Source organism: Theobroma cacao, chromosome 7, assembly GCF_053813885.1.
Source record: "Theobroma cacao isolate CCN51 chromosome 7, ASM5381388v1, whole genome shotgun sequence".
NCBI lineage: Eukaryota > Viridiplantae > Streptophyta > Magnoliopsida > Malvales > Malvaceae > Theobroma > Theobroma cacao.
The window spans coordinates 10399563-10417737 of record NC_142645.1 but is presented as its reverse complement, the minus strand read 5'-3'; the positions used below and the strand labels follow the sequence as shown (position 1 = coordinate 10417737).

The 18175-nt window shown below is 35.3% G+C and overlaps 2 protein-coding genes across 2 annotated transcripts; one reads left to right on the top strand and one right to left on the bottom strand.

Moving 5' to 3' along the window:
* Positions 1–6865: 6865 nt before the first annotated feature.
* LOC148761656 (protein transport protein Sec61 subunit beta-like) lies at positions 6866–7635 on the bottom strand. The gene is made up of 2 exons (XM_088808683.1): positions 7599–7635; positions 6866–7113 (listed from the first exon to the last, which is right to left on the bottom strand). The coding sequence occupies exons 1-2, from the start codon at positions 7633–7635 to the stop codon at positions 6866–6868; spliced, it is 285 nt and encodes a 94-aa protein (XP_088664809.1).
* A 23-nt stretch (positions 7636–7658) lies between these two features.
* On the top strand, positions 7659–16580 carry OVA9 (glutamine-tRNA ligase, putative / glutaminyl-tRNA synthetase, putative / GlnRS). Its single transcript, XM_007022081.3, has 23 exons — positions 7659–7937; positions 8022–8072; positions 8165–8236; positions 8359–8458; positions 8632–8727; positions 9099–9160; positions 9247–9354; positions 9444–9536; positions 10160–10312; positions 10408–10463; positions 10791–10881; positions 10964–11050; positions 11185–11382; positions 11471–11569; positions 14184–14315; positions 14418–14554; positions 14690–14789; positions 14867–14962; positions 15182–15282; positions 15381–15486; positions 15629–15718; positions 15810–15939; positions 16234–16580. The coding sequence occupies exons 1-23, from the start codon at positions 7806–7808 to the stop codon at positions 16326–16328; spliced, it is 2385 nt and encodes a 794-aa protein (XP_007022143.3). The 5' UTR covers positions 7659–7805; the 3' UTR covers positions 16329–16580.
* Positions 16581–18175: the final 1595 nt, after the last annotated feature.

Here is an 18175-nt window from a genome sequence, read left to right as displayed (position 1 = left end):
AAATTTTGTTCTTCCTGGGTTAAATGGATAAGTTAGAATTTTATGTTGATGAATGCATTGTCATTTGTTATTATTAATATGAATCATGCAACTATGATGAAAGTTAAATGTGTTTGAAAAGAAAAGAAAAAATAGGAAAAATATTGGCCATCCAACATTTACCATAAGAAAATCCACATCCCTAGAACTGAAATATCCGATTACATCATTGTCTAAAACCATTACATAACTACTAAAAGGAAAAACCAACTTTGTCATATTGGTCCCTAACCATCTTGAGGTGATCGATCAACCGCTCACTCAATTCATCCCTTGGAAGAATCTTTCACCTGAGTTCTTCGATCTTGTCTGCCATTACTCGCGCTTTAAATGCCACTTCTCTCATCTGTCTCAGTATCCATCGTATTTCAGCTTCTTTCCTTTGAAGGCTCTATGTGCACGAATTATTTTTTTCCCTCATTTGGAAATACTCTTACCTTACTACTTCATACTGTGCCTTGTAGCCTTCCATGGCAGTTTCCAACAAGCCGCAATCATTTCTCAACTCTTGGATAGTTTGTTCTTGTCTTCGTACTTCGTGCTGCAAAGCATTGTTGGCACTTTGGAGTTCTTGCATTCTGGCTATCAGAGAAGAATTTGCCACATTCACTTCCTCAAACTTGCTTCGCCACTCATCCCGTTCTTTCAAAGCCATCCGTACCTTTCTTGCCGTCTTTTTCTTCACTTCTTCTAGCTCATCTTCATGTCTCCGCTTCATATTCATCATCTCCTTTTCAAGTTTATTTCTTGTCAACTCGCTCTCTAGCAGAACATCTTGAGGTTCTGGGTTTATGGGATGTTTTGATAGATTTTTCGGGGGGCATACGACATCTTTCACCCTTTGGTCGTGCCAAGTATGATATCCTATGGTGACTTCGTCGGTAACCCTCCCTTGATCCACTCGGCACGTTTTCTTTTAGTCTTGTGCAATTTTCTCAATTTTCTTTAGCGTTTTCGGCTCTCCATATGTAAACTCTAATTGGTTCAACTGGTGAGTCATGGGCACGAATTGCTCAGATCCAAACTGTCTCCATACCATTATCAGTGCATAGCTAATGGCTCCCCATGGTCTCATCAGCGACACCCACGGCTTGTCCCTGCATTTATACATCACTTGCATTCGCGACATCCATGGAGCTTTCCAAGTTACTTCAACACTCATTAACCTCCGAAGATTCGCGACCCACTCTTCTTTCCTCTTGCAGTCGAGCCATACACTTTCACAAAACTCAAGGATAGGGCAACTTGCAGACAGATAAGGCTTCCAAATTTTACTTTTTTTGCATTAGAAATGGCTTTTGACCCATATGGTTAAGAGTTGGGCACATCCGATGAATCGTCATTCGCCTTTGTGTCGACAGAAATTCAAGGATCTGAAGGTTTCAGCTAAGATGGATGGGGCCAGGTTGATGCTCCTTGTCACCTAATCGAAGAAGTCTATGACTGATACCTCTACATGACCTAGAACCTTCGGGAAGACCACTAGACCATAGATTGTCATCGCGAAAGCTAGGAAACTCCACGGAAGGCATTATGTGTCTCCTTTCTTCTTCAGGTGCTGATCCACTTCTACGGTAGTCATTCCTAGCAACTTGGCCAACTTTCTCCAGTGTCCCGTCTTTTGGGCCCTCTAATAGATTTTGTCAAGCTGCAAGTGATCTATCCGTAGTAGAGAAGAGTACTCTTCTATGGTAGGAGTCATGTCCACCTTGTTAAAGACAAAGCAACGGTATGAAGGATCCCAAAACTAGACGCTGGCTCGGAGCATCTGGTCATCAACAAGTATATATAGGAGCCATGCAATGTGTCCATACTTGCTCTGAAAATTGTCTCAGTGAACACGTCTCCATTGTTCCCAAATTTCTATCATCTTTGTGAAGTCATTTTGCTGAAGGTCCAAGTGAACTCTCTCGAGTAAAGTTGGGATATGTCCTTGGGTCAAACAGTCTCCTTTTTCTTGTTGAATCTGCCCCATCTATAACTCTATCTCATAATCATTTCTGTATATGTTGAGTGGACCTGCTGATGACGATGCCATGGATGTAACCGGGATCTCTTAGGTTGGATGTTGTGTAGCCAATATTTCTCCAATATGCAATTACGATGCATGCAAATGAACATGTAACATGCACATGACAAGCAAAATAAACTTAAGTTAGTATGGTAAAAAAGAAAGAATTGAGTGTTAAAAATAATGAGAGAATAATAAGCAAAATCATGGGTATTACTGTCTACTCCACGATGCTTTATTATCTCGTGGCAAAATTTAAAATAGAGAGAGTGGAAGAAATTCCTTCATGTGTACCTATTTATAGGGAATACTCTCACGGGTATGGCCCTACCTAGGGTTAAATTGCTCTCGGTATTCTATATGCTAAGCAGGATTTATAAATAGAGCTAAGGTTCCCAAATCGTTCCTCACTATCGTCCACGCTGACTAGTAAGGCACCTCGGTCTTCACCCATTACAGGCTTCAAACGGACTAGGTTCGATTTGAGTGGGAGTCTTCACTAGCCCGTGCGGAGGTTATCACCTCACGAGAGCGTAGCTACTAAACTCCCTCCTAAAAAGGACATAACCTGAGTGGAGGGTTTATGCATGAATGCAAAATGTGATGTGTGTGTGAAGGAAAACATCGAGTTCGGAGTAACATTCTCACATCCCTCTATCCTAAACCCCCACAATTATTAAAAGCAATAAAGTAACAAATACGAAATAAACAAATGCACTAAACAAAATATGCAGAACAAATCATCAACACTAAAGAAAAATCGAATTATTTAAAGCCTTAGATAACCTATTATTATTTAATGGTTCGACTCTCGACAGTCTCTAATTGAGTCGTCAGCTGTCGTAATATGCGGGTTCGGGAACTCGACCGCCAGACATGAGTGAAAACTTAAAAAAAAACTAGGAGTCGCCACCAATCTTTTTTTACTAGGTGTGATTGGCCACCTATTGACTCGATTCTAATCGACGAAGTCTTAAATTAATTTTAAGCCCCGTCGATAGAATTTTAAACTGGTCTACGTTTTTCTAGATCTAGGTTCGGGAGTACGGTTACGCCCGGGGAAAGATTAGCACCCTCGGAACGCTCGTTCCATGAATGGTACCATATTTAGATTATCCTATTAGGCTTTAGTTTTTTAAGTTCACTATATTTTCTTAGTTATTATTCTCTTATTTTATCTCCTATTTAACTTAACATGGAATGCAAATATGTGGCAAGATGAAATGCATGGCGTGAGGTAGAAATGTCGGACGAATAACCTTTTATCGAGGATATTTTCTCAGATCCGCCCATCATACTGGTGGAATTTGGGGTATTCTCTCACTTAGGGAATTATCTAAGAAATTCGCCTTCGCAAATTCAATGAATAATTCTCATCATCGGGGTTATCGTACGTTTTTTTTAAAATAATATATTCGTGCATAATGAACCTAATTCGGGCAAAAGCCTTTTATTAAAAATGCTTCTCGAGCCCTCCCATCATACTGGTGGGACCTGAGGACATCTTTTCACCTAGGGAACTTTCTGAGAAATACCCGTCTTCGCAAGATCTTCAGAAAATCCCATCATTGGGGCTTAAACTCGAAAACAAAAATATTTATATGCAATGATATGCATGATGCAATATATATGCTATGCTAATACAATTATCTATTTTTTGGTCATTTATTATTATTTAATTATTTTTTTTATTTTATTTTTTATTATGATATTTTTTTATTTTTTGTTATTACCATTTTTTGTAAGCAATCTTTTATTCAAACCTAATGCCTAAAATTTTATATCTATGTTTAATTCCATTTTTTTTACTTTCTATCTTATTTCTTTTACATAACATTTTATTAATCTATAGTTTATACTACTAGATATTTAATGTTTAATTTTTAAATTATTTATTGTTTTGGAATTTCCTTGTTGATAGTTTATACTACTTGTCTATTTATTTAATGTCATGGGTTTTACCTTTTCATACATTTATTATATATATACATTTGAATCCTTATTATCACTTTTATTTATTATTTATTTATATATATATATATTTACCTATTATTTGTTTATTTATTATTATTTATTATTATTTTTTGAATGATTTTGTGTTTAAAAATTTTTATTTATAAAAAAAATTTGGGATCTCAGAATCGAGGCTCTCCCATCGTACTGGTGGAGCTTTAATTCGGATCATGAACCTAGAGAAAATAGACCCGGGATTGCGACTTCTCGCATCCCGACCGATCATCTCATCATTGGTACCGAGTTAAATGATTCTTTATCTATATTAAATAATTTATTATCTCATCCCATTTTCATCAACTCTATATTTTACGTAAAATTATCTCCTTTGATTTGCTTGTCATTTACCGATTTTATTCCATTACATTTTACATGTATATATATTTAGTTTTAGCAATTAAATGTATTTATTCGTTTAGTTATATATTTTATTTATTTTTTTGATCTACTTTTGTAACCAAATATCTATCTCTTCCTAATTTTATTATTACTTATTATACATATAAATATATATATATATATATATATATATATATTCCTATATTCTTATCAACCCCCATTTTTTATATTATGAAACACTCTATTTTTATTCTTACCTATTTCATTTTTTTGTTTTTGTATTTAACTAATCATCTTTAAAATGAAATTCTTGTCATGCTAACCTTTGCATCTTTGCACTTTTGCTCACACTAATTTCCCAAATTACAAAATGTTATTTGAAGATTTTAAAACATTATACTAAAATGATTTAATTTTGTTATATATCATCAATTACCACAATAAACCCTATCCATTCAAAGCACAATAAATTATAAAAGAAATATGATTTTTTTTATCCTCACTTGGAATTAGATGGCAGCCCGGGTGGAAGAATCACGACCCACTGAACCCTTTTGCCATGCGCACCATGGTTAGCTGAAGAAATGACTTTATCCTCTCTTGAACGGTGTCGTTTGGAGTCTCTTTCTGCACTAAGGTATAATTTTCGTCCTTTTCTCTCTGTTCTTTTTGTTCTTGACTTTTATGTTGCCCTCTTTCTAAAAAATAATCTCCATTTTTGTTCTCTCATCAGCTCTCTCTCTTTTCTCCACTCCCCACCGGCGATAGGACCCAAGGCTTTTGCCATCCACCTTTCACCGGATCTGGTGCCGCGGCACTAGGCTCATTCTTTTTTCCCCCGTGCCCGCATCTTCCTCTCTCTATTTACCTCCGCTCAGCCCTTATTTCCCTTGCGCCGGCAGTCACTCCTTGGCGCCAATTTGCAATTGGACTTCACGCCGACGGCGCAAGCCAAGGAACCTGATCTTCTCTCTCTCTTATTTACTCCCCTTTGCTGACAGTCACCAGATCAGACCCCCTAAAAAAGAAGCTTTCACTCTCATTAGCTACCGTCGGTCTCTCCCTCTCTATGGCCAAATTCCTTCTGGCGTTGGCTCCCTCTCTCTACCTGTCTGCAATAACCGAGCCTTGCTCTCCCACAAAAACCCAAATCATCCCCTATTTTCTAGCTGGCAACACCAACCCCAAACTTTCTCTCTCCCTTACTAGATTTGAACCACCCAAAACTAAAACCACTCCATTGGTTACCCAAAATCCCTCCTAAAAATCTAGATCTCCCCCTAAAAATCAAAACCCACCCTCTAAAAAATCAATTCCTCTTTCTCCTATTTTTTTTCATTTTTTGATTGATTTTTGACTATTGATTGCGGTTGATTATTTGTTGCTAAACTAGAGTATTTGATGGCATTTGCGGCTAGGTTCTTTTTTTGGTTGCTGTTTGTTGCTAGGATTTTTAAGGGTTTTTGCTTGTCGATTGCTCCCCTCTTTTCAATTGCTACAGTGCCCCCTTTATACTGGGCTGAAGGGGGCACGCTCCACTACTCTGCCAGATGCGAAAAATTCGCGTCTGGCAGGGTGAGGGTGGTGGCTGGCATGGTGCATCTGCACTTTGCCAGTCTTACCTTTTTTTTTAATTTTTATCATTTTTAATTCAGTTTTTATCATTTTTGTTTTTTATTTATGATTTTTTTATTTAATAAAATTTTATTATGATTTTATAGTGTCTACAGGCGTATAACATCTAGTGTTGAAACTTTGACCTTAGCATCTAACATCTGCTGTTGAAGTTTTAGTATGTAACATCTTCTGATTTGACTTTGGCGTGTAATATCTAATGATGAAGTTTTGGCCTTGGCATATAATATATGGTGCTGAAGCTTTGACTTTGGCATGTAACATTTGCTATTGAAGTTTTGGTGTGTAACATCTTTTGCTAAAACATGAAACATCTTCTTAGGCTTATAGTTTTGGTTTTCTTTTCTGTTATTAAATATGACGTATAACTTATTACTTTGTATTTCACTGCAACATAAACTCTTGGAATTAAAATGTGTAACAAATTTTTTTCAATTGTAATAATATATTTTTTAAACATAGCATGTAATAACAACATTTTTTATATATAGAGTGTAACTTGGTTCTCTATCTTTGTGTTTCACTGGGATATAAAACTCTTGAAGTTAAATACTTTCACTATAGAGAAAAAAGTTTAAAATCAAAAAGGAATTTGACATGAAAATGAATATGTATTGAAAAATTATTCAACATTGTTGAAATGAAATGGATTTAGAGAAAAAGATATTATCCAAAATCCTCTATTTTGGATAATTAGGTTTTTTGTTACTTTATTTCTTTTTATAGTAAAAGAAAATTTAAATATACTAGTATTATGAAGAAACAAGAAAGAAATTGAATCCATCAAAGTAAAATTGAAAATCGATTTTGCTAATGTTAATACACATGTCATGCCTCCTTACAAACAAAGTATAACTTGCCCATGACATGGAGAATGGCAACAAAAGCAATGAAATCAATGCTAATGACAAGCATGACATTTGGGGATATCTTCAGCCTTGGTCCATCATTTGTGTAAAATTGAAGCGTAGTCTCAACAACCCCTCTAGAGGCCGCACCTCTTGTCGTTCTTCTCTTCCTCATGCTTGCAATTGCAGCTGCATTTTCTTTTGGTGGAGCTGTTTTTGTTATTATTTCTGAGTCAACTCAAATTTCAAATCGTATAATTTGAATATAATGAGATTTTATTAAAAAAAATTTTGTCCAAAAATCTTTTTTCTTGAATAAAATCAGTTAAAATTAAAAAATAATTATTTTTAAAAATAACTTATTTTTATGGGTTAAAAAAAAAATCATCCCCTAATCTAATAATATATCATAACGGACAAACAAATAAAATAAACAAGAAAGGCCAACCATAAGCCCCATACGTGCGTTGGGCTGACCAGGACAAGTTACTTGGGTTGTGTAGAGACCCAACAGCCCCATCAAAAACCACGGGCCTGAAGTGTGCAGGCCGCACCAGGCCTGGGCTGTGATCCAAATTGATCGGTGTCCAGTAAGCAAGATTTCGTTGACGAAGAGAAGATATTTCCCTTATTTAAATTAAAATATCAAAGAATTTCACTTTACGAGCGCTGACTTAAAATTTTCGACGGATTCCATTTTCACAGAATCTCACCCTTTACCTCACGCGAAAAACGCACCCTGGATTCCATTTTCCTATTTATTTCTTGTTAGGGTTTACAATTTTACTCATTCCCTTTCTGACACAGCCAGCCGGCCTCTTACACTCTTCCTTTCCACACTCTAATCTAATCCAAACCCCAAGAAAAATCTCTTTCATCTTCCTTTCCAAACCACAAAAAAAAAAAAAATCTCGAAGAAAATGGTAGTCAAAGACGAAAACTCTGATAAAACCTTAGAGCTCTTCGTGAAGATTGGTTTGGACGAACGAACTGCTCGTAACACCATCGCTAACAACAAGGTCACTGCTAATCTCACAGCCGTCATTCACGAGGTACGCTTCGACATTTCACTCTTTTTGGATTTTTACTGGTTAGATCATAGCAATTCTTTCATTTCAATTTCTTTTTTTTTTCAGGCTGCTTTGACTGAAGGATGTGACCGAACGATTGGAAATCTTTTATACACGGTCGGATTTTTCTTTTCATTGATTTCTCTTTGTTTGTTTGAAATCTTCACAAAAATGAATTCGAGATGAGTTTTGCCATATATGTATCGTAGGTTGCCACGAAGTACCCTGCGAATGCGCTTGTACATCGTCCAGATTTACTTGAATATGTTGTCTCTTCTAAGGTTTGCAACCTATTCTGTGTTTGGCAATAGTGATTAGCTTAATTAGAGGAAGATATTATTTGTGGTGCTGCGGTTTTGTTATTATTAGTATTTTGAAATTTAATGCGATTGCATTTCTTCAGATAAAGACTCCAGCTCAGTTAGAAGCAGCATTTTTATTTCTTTCAAACATTGCATCAGAGGATTTTAAGCGGAGTGAATTTGAAGAAGCATGTGGCGTTGGTACGTAATAAGATTGTTTATGCTTTTGATGAATGATAATTTTAGATACTCTGGTTTGTTTCTAATTTAATTGTTAGTGTTTCTTTCAGCAGAACTGTGAGTTTGTTTGAGCTTGAGCTTTCTTTATTGTCATATGTTGTTGATCTTGATTACTTTATTCTACTCATGAGCAGGAGTTGAAGTTTCTGTGGAGGAAATTGCACACACTGTCAATGAAATTTTTGAGGAGAATAAAGCTGTAATTATTGAGCGCCGTTATCGAACAAATGGTTTGTTATCTCTCTCTCTCTTGCTTTCTCGCTCTTATACACATGCTTACATAGAGAGTATCAAAAAACACTTACTGATGTACACACCTAGAGAAACATGCAGTCATAGAACCAGCTTGAATGTGTGTGTATAAGGACGTGCAGATGTTACACATGCATACTCCCTGACATTGTGGACATAGAAGCTTATAGCGTAACCGGCCTGATACACATTCATTATTTCCCTTTCAGCTCTATAATTCATGCTAGTCCATCTATTGTGATATATGTCGTTATCTGGGTGAAATGCTCACCTCTTTTTCTCTTGTGCACATGTATTTTAGTATATTCTTTTTATAATTTTCCTTTTTATCATTTACATTCGTCTCTAGTTGGTGAGTTGTTGGGAAGCGTTAGGAAGAGGCATCCATGGGCTGATCCAAAGATTGCTAAGGTGATTTTCCAAACTTCCTATACGGTCTGAATTGGCTATTTGTTGATAGAAAACATTTTCTCTGAGTCTGCTCTCGTCTGTAACAGCAACTTGTTGATGTAAAAATGTTTGAATTACTTGGTGAGAGGACTGCAGCAGATGATGAGAAGCCTTCGAAAAAGAAGGAGAAGAAAGAGAAACCTGCTAAAGTTGAGGTGAGAATCAGTACATGTTTTTTCATATTTACATGTGCATGTCTGTGATAATAATTTTTCTCTCTTCTGTGCTTATTGCACTTGTGTAGAAAAAAGCTGTTGTTGATGATATTCCTGCACAGCCATCTGAAGAAGAACTTAATCCATTTTCAATATTTCCTGCCCCAGAAGACAATGTAAAGGTATATAAATAAGCTAGTCTTTCAAGGGTTTCTTTTCTTCTCTTGCCTTACATTCATTCAAGATTCAGGAACAACACTATTTGTCTCATTTTTATTGTTGCTATTACCTCTATTTGTTATCAGTAGTTCAGGGTGTATATAATTGCACTCATCATGTTTATTTGTCTGGTGATGATGTAGGATAGCAAGGAAGGTAGGGTTAAGGCAATTTTCTGACATGAATGTTTAGGACAACAGGGAAAATTAAATGGAGAAAAGGGAAGAAATTCCTAAGCTTGACATCTAGGGTTTCTCATGAGTTACATGTATGGTGGATTGGAGAAATCCCCAGGCCTTAACCCAGGGTTCTGTAGGAGTTACATCTGAAGTTGATTGCATCCATCAATCACAAGAACACTGCCAAAATTTTTTGATAATAATTCTCTATCCTCCAGTGGAAAGAGTACGTTAGTTGGTATAGACTCCTAGCATCCCTGATTCTAAAGAACTAGAACTGGAAAATTGAATAAAAGAAGGGAAAAGAAGATGAGAACTGAAGCAAGGGTTTACATGATTGATAGTGCTCTTTTCATTGAATATTCACTTGACTGTTCAATAAATGGTGACTCTCTTGTGGATACTAGGTGCACACAGAAGTATTTTTCAGCAATGGATCTGTGCTAAGATGTTGCAATACAAGGGAAATGCTTGACAAGCACTTGAAGTTGACTGGGGGAAGAGTTTTTACTCGCTTCCCTCCTGAACCAAATGGATATCTACACATTGGACATGCAAAAGTAAGTTTTATTGATAATTCATTCAGAAAAGTGACAAGCACTGTATTGATAATACTATTTGTTTTGCAATGGTTGTATTTAATGCTATAACTCAGGCAATGTTTGTTGACTTTGGCCTTGCAAAAGAGAGGGGTGGATGCTGCTACCTGAGGTGAGATTTGCTCTTTTCTGCTAACACCTAAAGTTTTTCAATAAATTGTTACTTTGTTTTATGTATCTCAATAGTTGATGGACCTCCTTTGTATTTCTGGAATGTGCTTTGTCAACTTAAATGGGTTAGTGATGGGATCAGGCTCCCTTCCATTACTTTCCAACACACCTTTAATTACCATTCATGGTTATGGCTTCCATAATTTTTGGGTGGGTCTTACACGTGATTCAAGAGTACTCCACAAAAGAGTAATGGAGGGGATCCCAATCTTAGTGATGTTTTCAGTTGCATGTGTTTCTTTCTAATTTTATCTTTGGGAAATTTTAGATATGATGACACAAACCCTGAAGCTGAAAAGAAAGAATATATTAATCACATTGAAGAAATTGTCAAGTGGATGGGCTGGGAACCATTCAAGGTATGACATTTCTCAACATTATAATGTAAGTTTTTTATTAAAGATTTTTGGTTGATGTCTATTTGCATTGGGTTTTTTGCAGATAACTTACACCAGTGATTATTTCCAAGATTTGTATGAGTTAGCAGTGGAGCTGATACGAAGGGGTCATGCATATGTTGATCATCAGGTTCTAATGCATGATAATATCCATAACCTGGAGCAAAAAATGCACAGGCCTCTATCTTCTTCTAGTTTGGAACTTAATTTTTGCATCCATGGCAATGCTCTATGCCTAACCAGCACTGGTTCTTTTGGTGCTAGACCCCTGAAGAAATAAAGGAGTATAGGGAAAAGAAGATGAATAGCCCTTGGAGAGAAAGACCAATTGCAGAGTCATTAAAACTTTTTGATGACATGAAGAGAGGTCTAATTGAAGAGGGCAAAGCGACACTCAGGATGAAGCAAGATATGCAGAGTGATAATTTCAATATGTATGACCTCATTGCTTATCGTATCAAGGTAGGTCATATCCTATATAATTTTTATTACTTAGTTTCCTTGTGCCATTGTTGTTGACATACTCTTATCTTGCTCTCTCTCTCTCCAGTTTACTCCTCACCCTCATGCAGGGGATAAGTGGTGCATTTATCCAAGCTATGATTATGCGCACTGCATCGTGGACTCTCTTGAGAATATCACACATTCAGTATGTTATCTTTCTTTTTTTAGCTATTATTAATTTTTGCAACTTTCAAGATCAGTTTTGGATAAGTTTCCTTTTAGTTTTAACCAGTCCATCTTTAACTTTTAAAAGGCATGTAAATGCTAGATGTGTCTGATAGAGGATCCATTTGGATAATTCTGCCTAGTCCTGGGTGGGGGTCGAACATTAGGGATTTTAGGGTTTATGGCTACAGTCAGAATTAGGGTTAAGGTGTGAAAATCAATCAGTGTTGGATTCAATTAGCATTTTATCACAAACTGGAATTAAGGGGATAGAATGCTAGAATTAGGTTGAAGTAGCTGGTACATCCCTGTACTATTTTAGTCCTTCTATCTCAATTTTGAGTAATTTATTGATCTCTTTTATTTTAGAATTATGAACAATGAAGAACAATTGATAATACTGTCAAAGAAGAGTTTTAATCATGTGACATGGCGATGACAAGGGACTACCAAGTGACATGTAATTTTTCACTGAAAAATTAATGATGTGGATTTTATAAATATTTTTCTTCTGACGTGGTATATTTTTTGCCAACTGTGAACTTGCCACTACAGACCCTGTTTTACCCCTTAGTTGACCAATGAATGAATTGATAATGAAAAATATGACATGTGGCTTTCTTCGGCCATGCTTTTAATTTTCTTTTTATTGTTTCATAAATGAAGAAAAATATACTTCCTTTCAGTTTCTTAGGAGCCAAACAACTCCATAATAGCTTCAAGGTTTGCAGTGATTCATCAATCTAAAGCAATGGGAACGAGAAAATGGAAGATTTCTACAAATTAAAAAAATATATTTTTAACTTGTTTTTTGGTAAGCCCCAATAGCTTCTAGAAATTAGGCATAAAAAATTAGCCAAAGTTCCTGTAACCGAAAACACTCATAACCTGCGAACTTCAATCTATTCCAAATTCAACAGAGCTTGGTTGGTGATAAGAAAAGCATTTCTGCTTTTGGGTTAACTGTGATTTATATTTCATTGCTGCTAAAGAACCAAGAGAAATAGGTAAAAATGTTGGGACAATGTGAAGGAGCAGAATTGAATGTTTTCCATTTTGTTATTGATTTCTAATGCTTGAAGAAGAAAGTTTTCCAATTTTACTGACTGACAATATATCTGGACTTCAGGGTGTGTTATAAGGTGAAGGGTTCTGGGATTTCTATAATCAAAATAACTTGCACACTATGTGTTGTTTCTGAAGCTGTACCGTGTTCTTCCGGTAGGAAGATTTAGTAGCAGTTTATAGTACTGCCTTATAGTGAACTAGAAGCAGAGTTGTTGGATCAAAGCTCACTATTAGTCTCTCAGGCATTTTACTAAATAATTAAGAAAGTTTTTTCTCATGTTGCCTCTGACCAATAACATTTTCTTGCAATGTGAATGTTACCTGTCCTTTGGGCTTATGCTTGGAAGGCTATGGCTTATGTTATTTTAGTTGACCATTTTGTTATTGATTTCTTTAAAATGTTCGAAGAACAAAGTTTTTCATTTTTACTGACTGACAATATACCTGAACTTCAGGGTGTTTTTTAGGGTGAAGGGTTCTGGGATTTTTATAATCAAAATAACTTGCACATGTTGTTTCTGAAGCTCTACCTTATTCTTCTAGTAGGAAGATTAGGTGGCAGTTTATAGTACTGCTTTTTGGTGAACTAGAAGCAGAGTTGTTAGATCAAAGCTTACTATTGGTATCTCAAGCTTTTCACTAAATAATGATGAAAATTTTATCTCATGTTGCCTCTGACTAATAACATTTTCATGCAATTTGAATGTTTCCTGTCCTTTGGACTTATGCTTGGAAGTTTATGGTTTATGTTATTATAATGCAGACCATTTTGTTACTTATTTCTTAAAAACACTTGAAGAAGAAAGTTTTTCAATTTTATTGACTAACAACATACCTAAATTTCAGGGTGTTTTTAAAGGTGAAGGGTTCTGGGACTTTTATAATCAAAATAACTTGTACATTACTTATTGTTTCTGAACCTCTACTTTATGCTTCCAGTAGGAATTAAGTAGCGGTTTTTAGTCCTGCTTTTAGTGAATGAGAAGCAGAGTTGTTAGATAAAGCTTACTTTTAGTCTCTCAGACTTTTTACTAAATAATCATTAAAATGTTTTCTCATGTTGCCTCTGACTAATAACATTTTCATGCAATGAAAATGTTTCCTGTCCTTTGGACTTATGCTTGGTTGGTAGGAATGTATACTACCCGTCCTCTCAAAATTCTGGAACTTGTTCTGGGCTTCATAAATAATCATGAGAAATCTAAGCATGTTGGTCGTCCCAATAGCTGAGCAGCTTATGCTTATGATTTTTTTCAACTCGTACGATTGTTTTTTGCTTCCTGGACCGAATGTTGCGCATGTAAGATTTTCAGGTTTTTCTTTTATTCAACAAACTGAATAAACTTAAAATTCTGAAAGTATGCAGTCTTCTAGGGCATGCATGACATATAGTTTATTGAGTTCTTTACACTTTGTGCTCATTTAATTATTTTAACTTTAAAGTTCCTTTTCATTCTTGAACATCTTTTTTTTTTTTTTTTTCCATTTCATTCTTGAACGTCTTTTTTTTTTTTTTTGTTTTTTAGCTATGTACACTTGAATTTGAGACAAGGCGTGCTTCATACTACTGGCTGCTACATGCCTTGGACCTTTATCAGCCGTATGTTTGGGAATACTCACGGCTGAATGTTACAAACACTGTGATGTCTAAGCGGAAGGTATAACAAAATCAATGTTTTTGTATGGAAAATTTTAGTGTGTTTTGTTGAGTTGTTTAAGTTATAAATCTAATATTTATCTACTATGATGTGATGTTGTAGTTAAATTACATTGTGACAAATAAATATGTTGATGGTTGGGATGATCCCCGTCTCATGACATTAGCTGGTTTACGGCGTAGGGGTGTGACTTCAACTGCAATAAATGCTTTCGTTCGAGGAATTGGAATCACTAGAAGGTTGAAAATACACATTCTAATGCACTCTTTATGTGTAGTTATTGTGGGGTGCACTATATGTACATGCATTTTAGACAAACTTGGCTTTTCATATTGCTGACTCTTTCATTAATGTTTTAACATTTTGTGCTACAGTGACTGTAGTATGATTCGCTTGGATCGCCTTGAGTATCACATTAGAGAAGAATTAAACAAGACAGCACCTCGTGTATTGGTTGTGCTGCATCCACTTAAGGTCATCATCTAGTCTGAAATCTTCCTTTAAAAAAACCATCTTTTCTGCTGACTGCCTCATCTTCTTTGTGTTCTCAGGTAGTCATAACCAACCTCGAATCTGGCTCTGTTATGGATCTTGATGCAAAGAAATGGCCTGATGCTCAAGCAGATGATACATCTGCCTTTTACAAGGTGAGGATAAATAAGAGTGACATGCTTTTAGATTGTTTTAAATTTGAATAATCTGCATGGTTTTTTATCAGAATCACGTTTGGACTGGTTTTGAGCATTGTCTGCTCATGAAACTTTTACTCCTGTAACAGAAAGCAAATATTAATGTGCGAAACGTATTTTGCTCCCAATTGTTTGATATTGGTCTGTGACAGTAACCACTTCTTCTGCTGACTTTAGGTACCTTTTTCAAATGTTGTATATATTGAGCGCTCAGATTTCCGGATGAAAGATTCTAAAGATTACTATGGGTTGGCTCTTGGCAAGTCAGTCCTGCTAAGGTATGTTTATGTACATACACACACACATACACACACACATGTTGTCAATTTCCTATTGCAGATCTGGGTTGAATAGCTGCACGTTCCCATTTGTGCAGGTATGCATTCCCCATAAAGTGCACAGATGTAATATTGGCAGATGATAACGAGACTGTGCTTGAAATTCGAGCTGAATATGATCCTTCTAAAAAAAGCAAGCCAAAGGTTTTTATTTGTTTATCCATTTGAAGTCATACTGGAATTCACTGATTACTTCTAACTTTGTGAATGATATGCTTTGAGAGTTGTACAATTTATCTTTTCCGGACTGTATTTATTCTTTACCCTTTTGAAAATTTTCACTCAGGGGGTTCTTCACTGGGTTGCTGAACCTTCCCCCGGGGCTGATCCATTGAAGGTGGAAGTCCGATTGTTTGACAAACTCTTTAATTCTGAGGTTGGCACTTATTTACTTTGGTATTTTGAATTCTTTGCTTGCCTTCCGCCACTATGTTTATGAACTCCGTTGACTTCAATTATTTCTTCAGAATCCTGCTGAACTTGATAATTGGCTAGCTGATCTGAACCCGGATTCCAAAGTGGTGGTACCTGCTGCATATGCAGTACCATCACTTCGGGATGCTGCTGTAGGGGATACGTTTCAGTTTGAAAGGCTCGGTAGGTTTCATAAACCTTGTGTGGTTCTATGCTCTCTGAATTCTTGGATGACTTAAAACCATAATATTGATATAATATTGGTGTATGCAGCCAAATAAGATACAAGTACTGTGTTCTTATATTATATTTTGCCTTTAGCATTTTATCAGGGGTGGAAGTAATAAATATTTTATTGAGTGATAGAGAGTAATAAATCTTGGTGTCTTTTACTGGAGGTTAAAAAGTTGTGTACTGTGTGTTTGTTTATGGTGTATTATAGTGTGTTAATTGGTCATACTTGTTATGCAATTTCAGGCTATTTTACTGTGGACAAGGATTCAACTGCAGAAAAACTTGTCTTTAACCGTACAGTTACACTTAAGGATACTTATGGTAAGGGTGGGAAATAGGATCTCACTCTCTGAATCTCAGATTAAGAATCCAGTTATGAAGACGTTATCTTGTACAAAAGATATTTAGTTGGCTTTTTGACAGAAAGAAAGGTATACAGTTTACTGGCATGAATGAGTTCATCACAGTTGTATTTAAATCTCTTTTTGTTCAATTTTTACTGGGAGACCTGTTGAAACTTTGCTGACAGTTCTGTAGCCTTTAAGTTTAAGATGCTTCATTTGCAGTAAATTAAAGTTTTCTGGGTTTAATGTTAAGCCTCAGATATTTAATTAATTATGTTGCATTTTCATGTATGACCTCAGCATTGCTAAACTTTTTTTTTGAGATGTGGACATTATTGTTACTTTTTATCCTCATCGCTCGCTTGTCTAATCTTATGCTTCTTCACCATCGAAGGTATGTAATTGATTTTTTTAATTAGGGAGATTTGGGGTGTTTAAACTTGAGCATATTGTGAGAAAGAGAGAGAGAGAGAGAGAGGGAGAGACACTCTTCAGGAAAATTTAATTTAATTTTTAATTTTTATTATATTTAATTTAATTTTTATATTTTATATTTTCAATTAAATAAATTTTAAAATAATTAATGAATGAATAATTATTAATAAAAATATTATTTGTCATTGTATATTGTGTGATGTTAATGTAATATGTTTATGTGTCATTAAATAGTGGTGTGATGTATTAATGCGACGAAATGATAGTTATATGATGTGTTTATACATTAATGATAATTGCCATTAAAAAAAACACATTAATGATAATTAATTAATGGTTAATAGTTATATTTAATTTGATTTAAAATAAAAAAATACAAAATTTATTTAAATTACATATATTCCTTGAGAATAGTGATAGAAGCATAAGTTTATAATAGATGCCTTTGGAAACTAAATATCTCACGTCCTACTCATTACTCCATGGCTGGGATACAGGTTAAACTTAACATACATTGCATCTGGTTTACCTGTAGTATCATCTGCGTGTTTTGTCATAAGGAATTAAGAGCTTAGGCTTAATGATGATAAAAAAAAAAAAAAAAATCACTTTCTCTCTGCACAGATTAAACAAAGCCTCTTTTGTTTCTTTCCATCCAAGGATAAATTGGACTTGAAACTTTTCTTTAGAGATGGATGGTAAGTTAAGCGTATACCGTGATTGCAATTGTAGACATGCAATTTTGGCCAATGTATTATTTCTTTAAGTGTTGTCTTATAGGATGAGAACAAGCACACAGAACAACTACGTCACACAAGACAGTGAAAGCAATTCAGAATAAGTGATAAGATTATAATTTATTTTCATCTTAGGAATATTTTAGAGAGCTTAACTTGGTGGCAAGATATTGAGATAGTTAAAATGTCTTCTTAACCTTTTCTTAAATTATGCGTGCTTTACCTTTCCTTTCTTTCTCAAGAAAACACGACATATTGTTAAGTGTTACTATTTCACTATTCAGAACCCAATAAGCTATTCTTTCCATAGTGAACGTGCTTTTCTCATAAGGAACATGTTTCCCACACAAAACGTGTTTTCTTAAAAGTGCTTTTCTACTAACTACTCCTAAGAAAACACTCTTAGTATAAATATGACATCAATTTAGGAGGGAGAAGAAAATTGATCAAATTACCCTTGAAAGTCGAAACTCTTTCTAAGCTCTCTCAAAACACTCTTTCTACTCAACTTCGTCCATTTGTTGTGCTCCGTTGCCTCTTTCACCTAGTCCTTCATTTATTATTCTTTATCACTTGCCATAAAGCACTTAAGCTTCAAGGACTGTTCCAATCTTCCTTTCTACCACCTCTAATGCATCTTGCTTTATTTATTGCAACACTTCCTCTTTC

Bases quoted from the DNA above. Each gene is read 5' to 3' on its own strand.
- LOC148761656 (XM_088808683.1), bottom strand. From the start codon at position 7,635: ATGGAATCCAGGGTGCGTTTTTCGCGTGAGGTAAAGG. The intron at 7,114-7,598 runs GTGAGATTCTGT...GAGTTGACTCAG, and splicing joins TTTTTCGCGTGAGGTAAAGG to AAATAATAACAAAAACAGCT.
- OVA9 (XM_007022081.3), top strand. From the start codon at position 7,806: ATGGTAGTCAAAGACGAAAACTCTGATAAAACCTTAGAGCTCTTCGTG. The intron at 8,459-8,631 runs GTACGTAATAAG...ACTCATGAGCAG, and splicing joins TGAAGAAGCATGTGGCGTTG to GAGTTGAAGTTTCTGTGGAG. The intron at 9,537-10,159 runs GTATATAAATAA...TGTGGATACTAG, and splicing joins CCCCAGAAGACAATGTAAAG to GTGCACACAGAAGTATTTTT.